The sequence below is a fragment of the Schistocerca cancellata genome, chromosome 1 (assembly GCF_023864275.1).
Source record: "Schistocerca cancellata isolate TAMUIC-IGC-003103 chromosome 1, iqSchCanc2.1, whole genome shotgun sequence".
NCBI classification, from domain to species: domain Eukaryota; kingdom Metazoa; phylum Arthropoda; class Insecta; order Orthoptera; family Acrididae; genus Schistocerca; species Schistocerca cancellata.
In genome coordinates, this window is record NC_064626.1 from 1,050,912,798 (window position 1) to 1,050,929,721 (window position 16,924).

Sequence of the window (16,924 nt, forward strand, 5' to 3'; positions counted from 1 at the left end):
GGCAGGATTCCAACCTGCGACCGTAGCGGTCGCGCGGTTCCAGACTGAAGCGCCTAGAACTGCTCGGCCACCAGCGGCCGGCATTGTTTAGACAAGAAGAGAATAGAAGCTTTCGAAATGTGGTGTTGCAGAAGAATGCTGAAGATTAGATGGGTAGATCACATAACTAATGAGGAGGTATTGAGTAGAATTGGAGAGAAGACGAGGTTGTGGCACAATTTGACTAGAAGAAGGGATCGGGTGGTGGGACATTTTCTGAGGCACAAGAGCTCACCAATTTAGTACTGGAGGGCAGTGTGGAGGGTAAAAAATTTTAGAGGGAGATCAAGAGATGAGTACACCAAGCTGATTCAGAAGGATGTAGGTTGCGGCAGGTACTGGAAGATGAAGAAGCTTGCACAGGACAGAGTAGCATGGAGAGCTGCATCAAATCAGTCTGGACTGAAGACCACAACAACACATGGTGTAATATAGACACCAGAAAATTTCTGTTTCATCAAAGCAAGGAAAATCCCTATGTGAGATTCACACGAACTGTGTGTGATCACTGTGGGACGTAGACAGTATATTTGGAAATTTGGATTGTCCAGGACGTTTGCACAAAAAGCCGAAGTGGTTAAGGTGACCACGCGCCATGTGCAAAAAATTCCTGTTTGAGACCCTGCTAGGCACAAATTTTCGCCTATAGTAAACCATGCAGGTGATGTAACATCGTACTCGCAGTTATCTAGTAAATTTTATGATTACGATTCTCTTTGCTTAGGTTCTGCTTTCTGCCCCGATTCGAAATGAATTTGACAATCGGTAATTTTCAACCAACAATAAAGACTACTTACCACGCAGTAGTCAACATTACACATGGTGCACTCTTCGGTCCAAATAGTGATATGTTGCTTTGAATCTACTCAAGGCCAATGGTTTAGCAAATAATGAGACGTGGAACGTACATGTTTCTCACGGCAATTGGAGTGCGGAACCGCAGAGCGAGGAAGTGTGCCCCGGAATGAAAGCCGCCGTTCGCCAATCGCGCGCCATTAGCGGAGCAAATGAGCCCAGCTTCCGGCACTTCCCACAGCGCGGGTATTAGTGCCGGCTGGCGCGCGAGTTCCCACGAGACAGCACGGGCCATGCTCTGGCGGTGGACGCTGTTGATGCTTCTGGTGGGCGGAGCCGGCCAGCGGGCCTCGGGCTCGCCGTGTCCTGCGCGGGAGGGCCGCATGAGCAACGTGTGCGACGCACCAGCTGCTCGCCTGACCGTCACCAGCGCCAACGGCACGTGGGTGCGCTGCGACCAGCAGGTGGACAAGGAGCAGTTCGAGGCAGCGCCCGTCGTTTCCTTCCCAGCGGCACTCCAGGTAATCACGGTATGGCAAGCATGCGCCTACGGACGGGGCTGGATCTTCAGTACAATAGATGAACAGAAGTTGTTGGGCAGCATCTAACAGTCGGCAACGAAACTTAGCTTTGCATACAAACTGACCGGAAAAAATCGACACCAAAAAATAATATACGGTAATGAAATTTCGGGAATACATTTGTGTAGGTAACATATTTAAGTGACAGTGTTGACTGGAATACTCTCCTTCAAATTCTAAAGGTGGCAGGGGTAAAATACAAGGAACGAAAGTCTATTTACAATTTGTACAGAAACCAGATGGCATTTATAAGAGTCGAGGGGTATGAAAGGGAAGCAGTGGTTGGGAAGGGAGTGAGACAGGGTTGTAGCCAATCTGTATATTGAGCAAGCAGTGAAGGAAAGTAAGAAAAATTCGCAGTAGGTATTAAAATCCATGGAGAAGAAATAAAAACTTTGAGGTTCGTCGATGACATTGTAATTCTGTCAGAGACAGCAAACGACTTGGAAGAGAAGTTGAACGGAGTGGACAGCGTCTTGAAAGGAGGATATAAGATGAACATCAACAAAAGCAAAACGAGGATAATGGAATGTGTTCGAATAAAGTCGGGTGATGCTGAGGGAATTAGATTAGGAAATGAGACACTTAAAGTAGTAAAGGAGTTTTGATATTTGGGGAGGAAAATAACTGATGATGGTCGAAGTAGAGAGGATATAAAATGTAGACTGGCAATGGCAAGCAAAGCGTTTCTGCAGAAGAGAAATTTGTTAACATCGAATATAGACTGAAGTGTCAGGAAGTCGTTTCTGAAAATATTTGTGTGGAGTGTAGCCATGTATGGAAGTGAAACATGGACGATAATTAGTTCGGACAAGAAGAGAATACAAGCTTTCGAAATGTGGTGCTACAGAAGAATGCTGAAGATTAGATGAGTAGAACACATAACTAATGAGGAGGTATTGAATATAATTGGGGAGAAGAGGAGTTTGTGGCACAACTTGACTAGAAGAAGGGAGCAGTTGGTAGGACATGTTCTGAGGCATCAGGGGATCACCAATTTAGTATTGGAGGTCAGCGTGGAGGGTAAAAATCGCAGAGGGAGACTAAGAGATGAATACACTAAGCAGACTGAGAAGAATGTAGGCTGCAGTACGTACTGGGAGATGAAGCAGCTTGCACAGGATAGAGTAGCATGGAGAGCTGCATCAAACCAGTCTCAGAACTGAAGACCACAACAACAACAACATTGTAAGATAATCCATTGCAAAGTGAAATACTGATACAGTAGCAACCGTTGTAACTAGCAATCGCTGTAACCACCAGAATGTTGAATGCAGACATACAGACATGCACGAATTGTGTTGTACAGGTGCCGGATTGTTTGTGGAGTGGAATTCCACTTGGTCGGTCAATACAGGGACAGTTAATCCTGTTTCTGGATGATGCTGCAGTTGTCGTCCTATTTATTTATATAACTTATGATGATACAGAGCTTGGATCAAATACGTAATTTTAAGTGTATACAGTGTAAGAAATGACAAGCAAAATACATGTACAGAATCAAACGTTCACAGTATTATCCTAAATTATCTACACATGACACAAGTTCTTAGATTTCTACGTCCAGTCTGTTGATCCAGTTGAGCCCTTCAGGTGATGCGTGGTGGATGTCATTTATTGATCCCCCAAAGGCTCGTTTTGGGAATTTACCAACAATGTTATTAATTGTATGTACGGCAGCTCCACAGTCACAATCTGAAGATGTTGCCCAGCCCCATTTGTGCTTTATATATCCGCAGTTCCCTTGTCCTGTTCGGATGCGGTTGATGTTTCTCCACTGGCGTCTGGGGAGTGTGAAACCTGGAACTCGCATGGAAGGCTTTTCAACCAGATGACCGTTGAACACTGACGATTCTTCCCACTGACTTCTCCATCCTTCGTTCATGTCAAAGTCGGAGGCTTCAAGGTGTTGTGCAGTTCACCAAGGTGGTTTTCATGACTTCTGACGCTGATGTTCTGCTATTAATATATCGCTGTGTACTGGTAGATGGGGGTCCTTCTGAATGTTTCTCCAGGTCTTCAGGAGAGCATCTGATCTTCGTGGAGCTAGAAGTTGGATGTTACTTAAAACCGGTAGCCATGGAGTTTGAGTGCTACGTATGCAGCCTGTGATAAGTCGCATTGTCTAGTTAAGTTGGGAATCTATCTTGCTACAGTGAGCACTATTGATCCAAGGTGGACAACAGTAGTCAGCAACAGAATATGATAGTGCCAAAGTAGTTGATCTGAGGGTTTGAGCGCTGCATCCTCAGGAGGTACCAGCAAGCTTCTGAATGATATTATTACGGGTCTTCACTTTTGCGGCCACGTTGGAGAGATGTTGTCGGAAAGTTAGGGACCTATCGAGTGTTATTCTAAGGTACTTCGGTGTGCTGCAGTACTTCAAGGTTTGGCCTCGGAGTTTAACTTCTGGTTTATAGTCAGAGTGTCTGTTCCGTAAGTGGAATGCTGAAGTAACAGTTTTCTGAGGGTTTAGGCGGAGGCACAATTTCCTGAAGTATGTGTCCAGGATTTCCCTGTCGGCAGTTAATGTGCTTTCAGCAGTGGTGAAACTGGAGCTCTCGGTTACCAAACAGATGTCATGATGTTCCATATGTACTCGACTGCAGACAGTTCTGCTGACCGAGCAGGCCACGGCAACATGTCGACACTGTTGATCATGTCGGGTTACAACAGCGATATGTAGACGAGCGTTATACCGTTGGAAAATACCCCCTGGGCTACTGTTAATGAATGGAAGAACAACAGGTCGAATCACCAGACTAAAGTACAAATTTTCAATCAGGGTGCGTCGGATAACCTCGATGGTGCTCCTGATCATGCAGATCCTGTGTGTTTAGCAGGCAGACAGGATGACTGGAGGCTCAACTGGTCTCGTTCTAACCAACACACGGCCATCACTGGCACCCAAGGAGAACCAGCTTTCATCAGAAAACATAACAGACCTCCAACCTCCCAGCCAATGAGCTCTCGCTTGACACCACTGAAGTCGCAAACGGCGATGGTTTTAGGTCAGCGGAATGTACGTTACAGGCTGTCTAGTTCGGAACTGTCCTTCACGTAACCAATCTGTAACAGTTCGTTGTATCACAGTGATGTGAACTGCTGCTCAGATTACTGCTGCAGATGCAGTATGATGGGCCAAAGCCATACGCAAACACGATGGTCTTCCCGCTCGCTAGTGCCACTGGGCGTCCGGAGTCCAGTCTTCTTGTGGCAGTCCGTTCTCGTGACTACCGCTACCAGCAACACGTACAATGGCACATTCTTGTCAAGCCTTTCTCCAGTATCTCACAAAGAATATCCAGCTTCTCGTAGCCATATTACACCTCGTTGAAACTCAGTGAGGTGTTGATAATGACGTGTGCGTCGCCTTGAAGGCATTCTTAACCAACATGAACCCATCACATCGAATCTCAAAGGCAACTAACGCTCACGAGTGTTAAAACAACTTGACTTGCATCCTCATAGTGGCGTTACTAGCGCCACTCTCACACAGTCGGTGTGAAATTTGAATAGACATTGCAAGATTCCCTCGTTTCTAAACTGATACTGTTATTACTCAGCTGACCCGCGAGTCCGTAGAGGGTGGTATATCTGACGTACAGTAAAACTGGTCAGCATTTCCACCCGGTATTTGCGAGTATAAGTCGGACCTTCCTTGATCCGCCTTGGTGGGTCGTGTCGTCGGATTTCCTCCTACCTGTGCGCGGTGCAGCTCTCGTAAATGTCGTCCCGTGCAGATTCTTCATTGGCGTATTGGATGTCTCTGTCGGTGGAAGCTAATTATCTGAAATTGCTGTCGATCAAATGTTCAAATGTGTGTGAAATCTTATGGGACTTAACTGCTAAGGTCAGCAGTCCCTAAGCTTACACACTACTTAACCTAAATTATCCTAAGGACTAACACACACACCCATGCCCTAGGGAGGATTCGAACCTCCGCCAGGATCAGCCGCACAGTCCATGACTGCAACGCCTGAGACAGCTCGGCTAATACCGCGCGGTGCTGTCGATCAACTTTGGGGTATCTATTTACTCGAAATTAACATTCAGAATGCCGTAATGTCACTTTTATTCTTATTAGATCAATAATGAAACACTCATGTCACAAACTACTCGTAATCGAGAGCATGGCTAACATCGAACAAGACAGGAAGAGCTCTTAACGCCGACTGCCGAATTTGGCGCGCAGTCCGTATCTCTTACTAGTTTCGTCACAGTTCGTGGATTTCCGATCAAGTTCGTACTTACTAAGATATGAATTTTAACGAGGCAAAATTATGATAAATAGTTTTAAATATCCAGAGACTCCTCCTAGTATACATGTTGTCATAAATGACTTTAATTATTAAATATAAATAAACAAAATCGGTGACTTTGACGCCAGGATGGCGGTACTTCCCGTCATGTATATTTCCCAGGCTGACTCTTGTTGCTACGGTCCAGCGCCGAGCCCCACCCCACTACGCGCGACATATGGTCGCTTCGTCACCTAGCCAGCCAGCGTGGGAAATGCTCTCCGACTCATGGCCGGCTACGGACTACAGAACTTCCTTACTATCGTGAATACATCAATAAGAGACAATAATTTATTAAAACTGGTAAAAATGTCTTCCTCGCGTAAGAGGCACCTTACAACATCACCTTTCAGATGTAGAAACATGCCTATCAACTTCTAGTTACGTCGCACAACTCATTTTTGATGTTGCAGTTTTTTGCCCGACAGTGTATGTACAAGAAAGGCAGGGACGTTGCTCATAAGTGTAACCGTCGTTTTCTGGTCTAAGAGGGAGTACTCTCCCAAAACAATTTTTGTTTGTTTATTTTTTGTTTGGCAGTCATTTACATTTCCCCTACTTCGGGCGAGTAGGCGGCGACCAAATTGCCACTCCTCAGCCATAGAACAATAAATTCTTTTTATTCTTAGTATATATATTTTTTGAAGTACAATAAATGATGATGTTCATACCTAGATGGTGATGATTTGATGTACATTCACTTTATTATAAGCGTAATATCAGGTGACCTCACTTTATTGTGAGTGTGATATCAGGAGGATTCCGGTATTTGTGGGGAGGGATTGGAATGTGTGAAGTATTAGGCAGGATTTTATATAGTAAAGGATGTTCACTGTCTTGTGGTAAGGAAGTGAAAGGCGTAATGGTGTTAAGGAATGACCGGGCTGCCAAGATGACAAAGTCTGCGTTGGAGCCTTCGTTTGGTATGGATGGAATGGGTGGGGTACGTTATGATTGGAAAGGAAGCTAGAGTTCAGTGTTATTTTCACAGTCTGGAACAATTCAAACAGCGTTGGGACGACGGGACATTGCGGGATTGGAAATGAAGGGATGGCGGGACGTTTTGACAGACACGCGGCAAAGATGGGGGAGACTTTAAGGTATTGGGACCCAAATTTACAAGACGTATGGGAGAAGAGAAGGTATTATAGGTGTCTGAGGTGAGGGAACTTTATGAGCTGGTAAAGGGCACAAGTGCGAGAAGGTAGTCGGATACTGCAAGTGAAGCGTATTTGCTATCGGTGCAGAATTTCGAAGCAGCTATAAAATTTTGGAGGAATGGAAGTCCATACTATAAGGGGATGGGTAGTAATGGGAGGATGGGGTTTTTACACGTTTGGATAACGATCGTTGCATTTTAATCCGCATGTTCGTGTAGCTACCAGTTGGTATGACAGTAGATTTCTGGTCGACTGTTAGTCCAAGACACTTTAGTGTTTTAGCTAAGTGCGTCAGACTGTTGTGGATATTCAGTTAATGGGTCAAGAAAACCGAAAACGACTGGGATAGCGGTGTGCTGTACACATTTCCGGCCATACCGCATCAGGTGACATCAATAGCAGAGGTTGACACAGCGGTGGGTCGGGCCGATTGGCTCATCTAGTGCCAGAGCGCGGAATTTTATCTTACCCATTCAGCAAGTAGAGTTCACAGTTAATTCACAAATTATTCGTCTATAAATAAATTTTACTTCACATACTGCATAATTGATTCAAATCTAGGACACTATCTCTTTCACTAAAGTAGAATGTTTCCGAAAATATCGGTACCTATATCATATTGAGGCAAAAAACATATTCAACCGCTGCAGCTGTTTTTCTTGACATTTTCACTTTATTCAAGAAGCGCTTCCTCCATCGTTAAACTCCTCCCACGGCTTGAGAAAGGACAAGGGCTGCACCGACGAGGGTCTCGCATCCGAGTCCCGACTGCCTTGGTGTTTATAATTAACAGCATCGCAATGTCTCATGTTCCAGCCTCACGAAACATATAAAACAACAGTTAAATGTTCCATTTGTATAATTAATAAAAGAATAAGAACAGAGTGGGACCTTCACTGACACACAACGTACAAATTTTGAAGAACACCAACGTCCAGCACACGAAACCCGCTGACCAGAAACAGTTTATCAACGTTTAACAACGTTCGTCCTCTTGCTGACCAGATACCGGTGCAAAAATATCTTTTCCCAGTGAGATTCGCACCAACTTCTTATGCATTATACCGTAATTTAATTAAATTTCAGCATATCTACGTTGTTACGCCCCTGAAATTGTGTTAAGAAATATTGAACGGGTGGCCTCCACAAATTCCATGCTGTTTATAGACAGAGGATCTTTAATAAAACAGATTTCTTTAGGCCATTGTATTACTTTAACAATAGTCAAACCTGGTGATAAAGTGGTTTTTAAAATGATCGAGAGTTACTCCCATCGTTGCGAACCGACACTCAAAAAAGGAAACAAGGTTCCAGAAATTGAATCATTTATAGCTCGGCGGTACGAACTTTCCTACGCTATTTTATTAAATGCTGAATAATCTAGTTCACCATTCAGTTTGACGATATTGTTTCACAGCTGTTCTAAGAGTTCATTAAACATGCTGATAACTATCCTGTTTCTACAACGGACAGCTTAACAAATTCGTATCGCTTTATTAGTCTTCCTAACAGTGTATTTATTAATTCCATCCCCATTCTAAAAGAGTAGCTCAATTTTTGTGCGTTTAACATTAGAAATGTGCCTACAGATCGTTGCTAATAAATTATTGTAGCATCCCAAAGTTCTTTCATTCCACGACCAATGAAATCACTACAACAGAGCTCGGTGCTTGTTTAGTTGTGAATGGGACACAAATCGAAGAACAGCATTCACTCATCATTTGATTGACCACATCCATCCATTGTCTCAGAGTATTAATAAAATGAGTAAATATTAAGGAAAAGGATCTTACAATTAACAATGGTTGCAGTACTGTTTGTGTCCAAGTGCAGTGTTGGTGAATAATATATCTGCAAAATTAAGTGCTGTACAGCATAAAACTTCTTAGCAAAGAACATTTATGCTACTTGTGCTGTGAGCTTTTCATGATGGTTGTAATCGTAAGGAACAATATCACAGTGGATTTGTTCCTTAGTAATGAGATTAGTTAACAAGAATAATATATTCTAAAATTAATAATTCGGTAAATAATAGTGAGATAAAAAGTGTGATACAAAGACCCAACAAATTTTAATAGTCTAACAAATTGCTGCAATTCCGTCTGTTGCTAGAATTTTCTAGGGAGGTGCTGTCGGTACACTGTTTGATGGAACTGCCAGAGACTAACTCATTCGGGATGTTTCTCTATGGGGTTCTTTTCCATTATACGATATAACTAACAGACATTTCAATAGACAACTTTCCACATTCATCACACGGCAAAGTATTACTATGTCCACTCACTTCGATTACTACAGTTCTAAGCAGTAGCAAACTGACATCAAACAATGTTAATTTATTTTTTGCAATCACTTACTGTTCCCATACACTTGTACACATTTATTTACGTGAGATTTAATAGTAGCAAATTTGAAATTTAATTGTCGAATAAACAGAAGTTACTTTATGATCGACAAAATTATCATTACAATACGAAACCTTGGAAAAGTGCTTATGTCGGAGCACAAAAAAGGGGAATATGTGTCCCACTTTAAAAGACTGATAGAAAAGTGGGGAACGAGCTGCCTCAATCCTAATTTCGTCTTCTTCACCAAAAATTTTGTCATGCGAACATACTTGCGCTCTTTTAGCACGGAACATTATAAATCCTTTTATCCAGTCTCTCTTTGTACTTAAGCCTTGGTGCACAGCATCTTCCTCTCAGTGCCACTGTTTCTGTATGTTTCTCTCCCTCAGTCGTCTTTTTCTGGTATTAATTTGCAGCCACTGTCTCCGTGTCACGGCAGTTCAAAAATTCAAAATTTCAGTTAGTTTTTACTCCTACGTCCAAGTCTTCAAAATTTCAGTCCAGAATGCTTCGTCCGATATAACTATGTGTTAAAAGTTCGCCGATGTGGGAGGATCCAAATCTCCCCCCCCCCCCCCTCCGAAACCTACGTATGGTCTCAAACCATCTATATTTTTCATTTCCACAGTTTACTCTCTCTTTTGCTCCCACCGCTTCTGTCACTATGCAGCCCTCTTTCTCCTTTACCGCCACTGTCTCTCACTGACCATCAATATCTCCTCTCTGTTTGGCCCCACATCCATCTCTTCTCTTTCACTGACAGTTTCTCTCTTCCACCGTTCCCTCTCTCTCTCTCTCTCTCTGGCACTGTCTCCTCTCTCGTCCACCGTCACTTCTCTCAGCTACTCTCTTTCAATACAAATAAAGCACGAATATGTTCTCATCCCAAGTTTTTGGCGAGGGAGACTGCAATAAGATTGGGGCAGCTGGATCACCAGCTTTCTGTCTCTGACAACTTTAAAAGAGGAATACATTCGCCTTTTTTGTGTTCCGACAGGACCATTTTCCCTCATGGTTCCCGTCTTTTCTCTGCTACAGCAGGGTGTTCTGCTTAGATAAAACTAACTCTATAGGTCAGTGAAGTTTCGGCAGTTCATCGATATGCATGCGACAGCCTGCTTACCAATATGTTTCGGAACGCCAGGCATAAAAATGGGATTTTCGGGGTTCATACAAAGGTGTCTATTGGTGATAAAAAGGTAGGGTTTTGGATAGCCCTTGGTCTAAGGACCATTTGAATGCCGGCCGCGGTGGTCTAGCGGTTCTGGCGCTGTAGTCCGGAACCGCAGGACTGCTACGGTCGCAGGTTCGAATCCTGCCTCGGGCATGGGTGTGTGTGATGTCCTTAGGTTAGTTAGGTTTAAGTAGTTCTAAGTTCTAGGGGACTTATGACCTAAGATGTTGAGTCCCATAGTGCTCAGAGCCATTTGAACCATTTGAACCATTTGAATACTGAAAAGAATGATCGTCTTAGTGACACTATACTACAGTACATGGCCAAAGTATAAATATTACACACTTTCTCCTGATTAGGCAAATGAACCAAATCGATTGGTTCTTTTTGAATCTGATGTGGTCTATGGTGGACTTGGTGGGACTTAAGGAGGTATCATTATTTCGTGGATGGTACCCGGAAAACCCCAAAACAGGTCTTTTTACTATATTTTCTCCTTCAGCAGCAAAGCAATACCCAGCCGAGGATTCCAAGATGGCTATGCACAGTAAATGGGTCAAATTTTTAGATCCCGATCTCTAACTACCTTCAAAATTTTCGTGATATCTTTATTCGTTTCCAGGATACAGCAGTTCAAAGTTACACACATGTATAAGTGAAACAGACACGTAAATATTATTAAATAAATTGGATGGTGATTGATGATGACGGTTACAAGCATGTATACCCTGTTTTAAATTGATGGGTATACCTGTGATGAATGAATGAATGATGCATTTGCGTAAATTTTGCAAGAGCATTTAGTCAAAATTGAATTACCTGTAGGCTTAAGAATTGTTAAAAACATGAGTTTTTTGGTACCAATCCCCGTCCCCGGATTCCAAGATGGCTATGCACAGCACATGACTAATTTTTACGATATATTTCTAGATTCCGATCTCGAACAACCTTTCTAGATATCTTTATCCGTTTTATAGATAAAGGGGTTCAAATTTACCCTGTTTGTGCACGTAAAATGCGGCGTGAGACGAAAACGTAAGTTATAAAGTGACCAAACACGGAAAAATATGATATAGAGCATCTGCTTTCATCAGAACGGTTCTGCTTACTGAGGCACATGCGAAATTTTTGTGCGCGTAAAATACGGCTGAGGTGTAAAATTAGTTTAGCGTTATTTCAGTTTCAAATAAGTAAACTACCAAAATTTTACCGACCCATAAAGTGACATGCCACGCTGTAGCAGGGAATGGAAGGAAACCAATGGAAAAATTCTCCTATTGGAGCCCAAAAAAGGCGAGTATACTCCTCTTTATTAAAACACACTGTCTGAAAAATAGGGTAACAGCTGCCTCGTTCTACCTTCTTCAGCACCTTTAACAATTTTCTCAAAAATATGGGCATGCGAACATATTCGCGCTTTTATATGCTGAGAGAGAAGAAGACGGTGGCAGAGGGAAAGAAACGGAGAAGTAATAAATCATGGAAAATAGTGTACAGTGGTTATGGTGTAGAAAGAGCGAAGGAGACAATGGCGGTGTAAGAGAAATAGAGGGACGCAGTGATAGTGGAACACAAAAGACAGTGAGAGGGCAGGGCTAGGAAAGGAGTGAAGGGGACTGTGCCAGTGGGAGAGAACTAAAGAGAAGGAGAAATTGGAAATAGATGAGAGCCAGTGATAATGAGAGACATAGTCTCTGACAATGACAACGGGGAAGAGGGAGATAATGACAGGGAGAAGAGACAGCAGCAGTGGGGAGGAATGAATAATAGCAGTAAGAGGGAACAAGAGGGAGATAGTGACAGCGAGAGGAGACATTAGTAGTAGGACAGAACGAAGACAACTGTAGCAGTGCGTCAGGAGACAGTGACCGTTGGAGAGCCACAAAGAGATACGGACAATGAGTTGGGCTCAATGAGTGAGTGAAATGGGCAATTGGAAGTGGATGGGCATGCGAGACTTACAGCGACTGCTTGTTTAGTGGGTGTGCGCAAATTTCAGTCAGGGCAGCTTGTGGCAGTGAGAGGTGAGTTGCATGTTTAAAAAGAGCGGGAATATGTTCGCATGCCAATATTTTTGCGAAATTTCTTAAAGGTGCTAAGGAAGGTAGAATGAAGCAGCTGTTACCACACTTATCAGTCAGAATGTTTTAATAAAGAGGATCATATTCGCATTTTTATGCGATAGGAGCATTTTTACGCTGGTTTATATACTGCAACTCATTTATGTACTTCGACATACATAAACAACTAAAAAGTACACATAACATTAAGTTAACACAAAATCGTTTGCTTTACACTTTTGCTGGATTCTTTGCTCGTAGATGGAAATTCATTAACAACTTCCAGCTTGTGATTTGTGTCTTGAAAGAGTAAAAATGAGATTATAAATATTTTCATGGATTTGCAGTCTTCCAGGTTTACATAATTTTTGGCACTCATTTTAATTTCTTTTCACTCATGTTAAGACCCTTTTCAGCCTGTTTTTGTCACTGTGGTACCACTTTGGACACATTTGTATAGGTGTGAACTGCCAATTATACAGAGACAGCGCGTTATAAAGTTTTATTGATGTAAAAATTCTGACTAGAAACATAGTTTAATGGTATCAGAACCCTTGCGTCATTTCGAACTAGGTTTACGCCTCATACCTGATACAACATGCGCGTTTTACGTGCATAATTAAGATAACTTTGAACCCCTGGATCTCGGGAACGAATAATAGTATCGAAAAAAGTTTCAAAGTTGCCCAGAAAATCATCTTAAAAATATGTGATAGAAATTTCGAGCATTCGCCACAAGTAGAAATTACAGAAGTTGCCGTCCCCACACATTGTTTTTTGTATTTATCTTGATAACCGGTACAGATTTTCGAAAACGGAAAATGGCTTTTCTAGATGAATTTCTAAAGAATGGACAGCTAAAATGCGAGCCATTTGCTACGGTTATTTATTTAGATAATTTCTGCCGACGTGGAAAAACCGGCTAAAAATCAGTCTTTGCGGTTTTCTGCATAAGTACGGCAACTTTGGAACCTCCGGATGTCTGTAACGGATCACGATATCGAAAAAAGTTTCGGCGTTCCCCGAGAGTATTATCTTAAGAACTGTGGTAAAAATTAATTTCGACTGTCTGCCATGAACAGAAATTATAGCAGTGGCCGTCCCCAACTGGTACTTTTCGTGCCCAAAAATCACGGGTTTTCGGGGTTTTCTCAGGAACCAGCCTTGAAAAAATGGTCCTTTTATAAACTGCATAAGGTGCATCTTAGCAAAAGAACAACCCGATTTGCTCGCCTTGCCTGGGTTGGTGTGTGTGTGTAATGTTTAAATTTTGACCCTGTATTGTAAGAAAGATACAGTATGTCCGTTCTTCGGTAGGTATTCATGTGGTCGGTAGGTCAAGCACAACTCAAAAACACCTGACTCCTTATATTTGTAATCAATAGAATCCGAGATGTGACTCCCTGAAAAATCGAATTCTAGCGCTTGGCTTTTTAGAACATATTGGTACGACACATGAGTTTTACACTGGCTTTATTTGATTGTTCAGAGATAGTATCAAGCAACGTACCAGAATAACATACGTGTTTTTTTCAAACTCAGTATGTTACAACAGACGTTATCGTTACAAAAGAGGGAAAACGTAACCAACAGATGCAAATGTAATGGTGACGCATGGAGTGATGTACTTATAAACTCATCATCGTAGAAACTGCAGTTACTTCAATGAAGAACATGACAAGAAACCACACAATAACCACCAGATCATACGGGGTCACGTTGACTGCCCGCAACTGTCGGCTCATGCGGTCTATGAAAGTCAAAAATTAATCATCAGTGGGAGGCAACTGCTGTTGTGAATCATCGGACCATGTCCCACAGTCCTAGTGCCTTAAGTGAGTGTGTGCTTCATGTGCTATTATCTTAACACAAAGCACTCTTGAAGCAAGCAGATCCTTCAAAGGCTAATGATCGCCTGTTTGTCCTGTCGATTAATTACGATGTCAGTAAGGCATCTGATTTATTAATCTCTGACCCCAGATTCATAAAACGGTTACTAGCCTTCGCTCGTCATAGTCGCGAAATTACAGTACTTTACCGCTGTATTATTCACAACTGATACTTGGGCCTTTACCCACTATTCCGAATACATACGCCACGCTATGCATCTGTGAGTTTCATATCCGCGCAGCCTAGGAGGTGGAACATCCCACAAGCTGGCACTACTATCATGCGTCGTTCAAACACACGAAGTACACAAAGTACCGCAGGCTCAAGTCGTATTGTGACAAGCAACTGATGTAACCAAATAACGTTGGCATATCTGCCCATCTGCAAATATTTAAATGCCCTGGCATATAATGTTATCTTTTAACTGCCTTCATTTCGTAAGCCCCCACTTTTCATTTCTACATTATAAACGTTCTTACAATTAGACGAGTTACCATTGTCCACGCAACCTGTAAGTACAGTTCAAAACATTACTACTTAATAGGAAATACCAACCACCAGAACTGTTTATAACCTATAGGCACAATGACAAAAATGTAAATAAAATAGCTAACATATGTACATATTCCAGGCCACTGATGATGCCTTGCAGAAAATAAAGGCGAAACGCGTATGGCACTAAAATTGTGTTTTATTCAGTTGCTGTCAGACGGTCCATAAGTAAAAATTATTAATATAAAGTTACCATTGTATTTCACACAGCATCTGAGGAAGCATATTGCCTGCTTACGCTAATTCATATAAAGCGATAAATTTTAGATATGTTGCAGGCAGCGAGACTCAGGAAAAAAAGCAATTCTGGTATTTATTTAATCACATGCATCATCCCCGCAAAATGTTCCGAGACCGATTTTTACTTCTTGCGTACAAGCGATGTCAGCGCAGTGCTGCGGTGCCAACTTGAACTAACAAATATAAACAAGAGACGTGTATTCGACTAGTCATTGCCGGCAGACAGTGTTGAGTAGTGGACATGCAATTGCAGTGTCTCAACGCTTTAGTATCACAAGTCACTATGGAGAAATCAACTGAATGTCTCTAAATCAAGAGTTCAGGACATTCTCCAGAGTGTTTTGAGTTTGTCCTGCACACCTTGAGTCCCTAACAAAGACAACTACGTATGGACAACTGTCGCGACTTGATTCAAGTTCAGCACGTGGACGATTCTTTCTGGAAAATATCATTAGGTGTGACGAGACTTGATGTTCTTAACACGAACTTACCACGAAAAGACAAAGTGCAGAATGAATCTCTGATAGCAAGCCAAGACCGAAGAAGGTCGGAATCCGATGCGTGAGTTGATCAACAACTCGAAGAAGGACTTTGGTTATATGAACGTTCTGTGATTGTACTCAAGTGAGGGGAGACTATGCAGAACCCAAAATATTAAAACCACTCTCACAGGTTTCCTCAGTTTTTGTTAATCCAGTCTAAACTTTTTGGACTGATGTGGTATATCTTCCTACTGTAACCTGATGATTCGGTTAGGTGCATCCTACAGCTGCCATAAATCCATTGGCAATTACTCTAGTTCATAACTGCTTACCCTCACTTGTATTAATTCAAACTTTCATTGCTGTTGGAAAATACCCCATTTTTCATATGAGTAACGTAATCATAAAATCATAAAAGAAGGTTGTATACCTGGAAGACTCCTGGAGATACTAAAAGGTATCAGATAGATTATATAATGGTAAGACAGAGATTTAGGAACCAGGTTTTAAATTGTAAGACATTTCCTGGGGCAGATGTGGATTCTGACCACAATCTATTGGTTATGAACTGCAGATTGAAACTGAAGAAACTGCAAAAAGGTGGGAATTTAAGGAGATGGGACCTGAATAAACTGAAAGAACCAGAGGTTGTAGAGAGTTTCAGGGAGAGCATAAGGGAACAATTGACAGGAATGGGGGAAAGAAATACAGTAGAAGAAGAATGGGTAGCTCTGAGGGATGAAGTAGTGAAGGCAGCAGAGGATCAAGTAGGTAAAAAGACGAGGGCTAGTAGAAATCCTTGGGTAACAGAAGAAATATTGAATTTAATTGATGAAAGGAGAAAATATAAAAATGCAGTAAATGAAGCAGGCAAAAAGGAATACAAACGTCTCAAAAATGATATCGACAGGAAGTGCAAAATGGCTAAGCAGGGATGGCTAGAGGATCAAGTAGGTAAAAAGACGAGGGCTAGTAGAAATCCTTGGGTAACAGAAGAAATATTGAATTTAATTGATGAAAGGAGAAAATATAAAAATGCAGTAAATGAAGCAGGCAAAAAGGAATACAAACGTCTCAAAAATGATATCGACAGGAAGTGCAAAATGGCTAAGCAGGGATGGCTAGAGGACAAATGTAAGGATGTAGAGGCTTGTCTCACTAGGGGTAAGATAGATACTGCCTACAGGAAAATTAAAGAGACCTTTGGAGAGAAGAGAACCACTTGTATGAATATCAAGAGCTCAGATGGCAACCCAGTTCTAAGCAAAGAAGGGAAGGCAGAAAGGTGGAAGGAGTATATAG

At 42.1% G+C, this 16,924-nt stretch overlaps 1 protein-coding gene across 1 annotated transcript in view; it reads left to right on the forward strand.

The window, feature by feature from the left end:
* Positions 1-1,127: 1,127 nt before the first annotated feature.
* LOC126125964 (protein D2-like) overlaps positions 1,128-16,924 on the forward strand; it is a 67,466-nt gene continuing 51,669 nt past the window's right edge. Inside the window, exon 1 of the mRNA XM_049915138.1 lies at positions 1,128-1,355. Coding sequence (XP_049771095.1) covers positions 1,128-1,355 — 228 coding nt within the window. The remainder of the gene's footprint in view (positions 1,356-16,924) is intronic.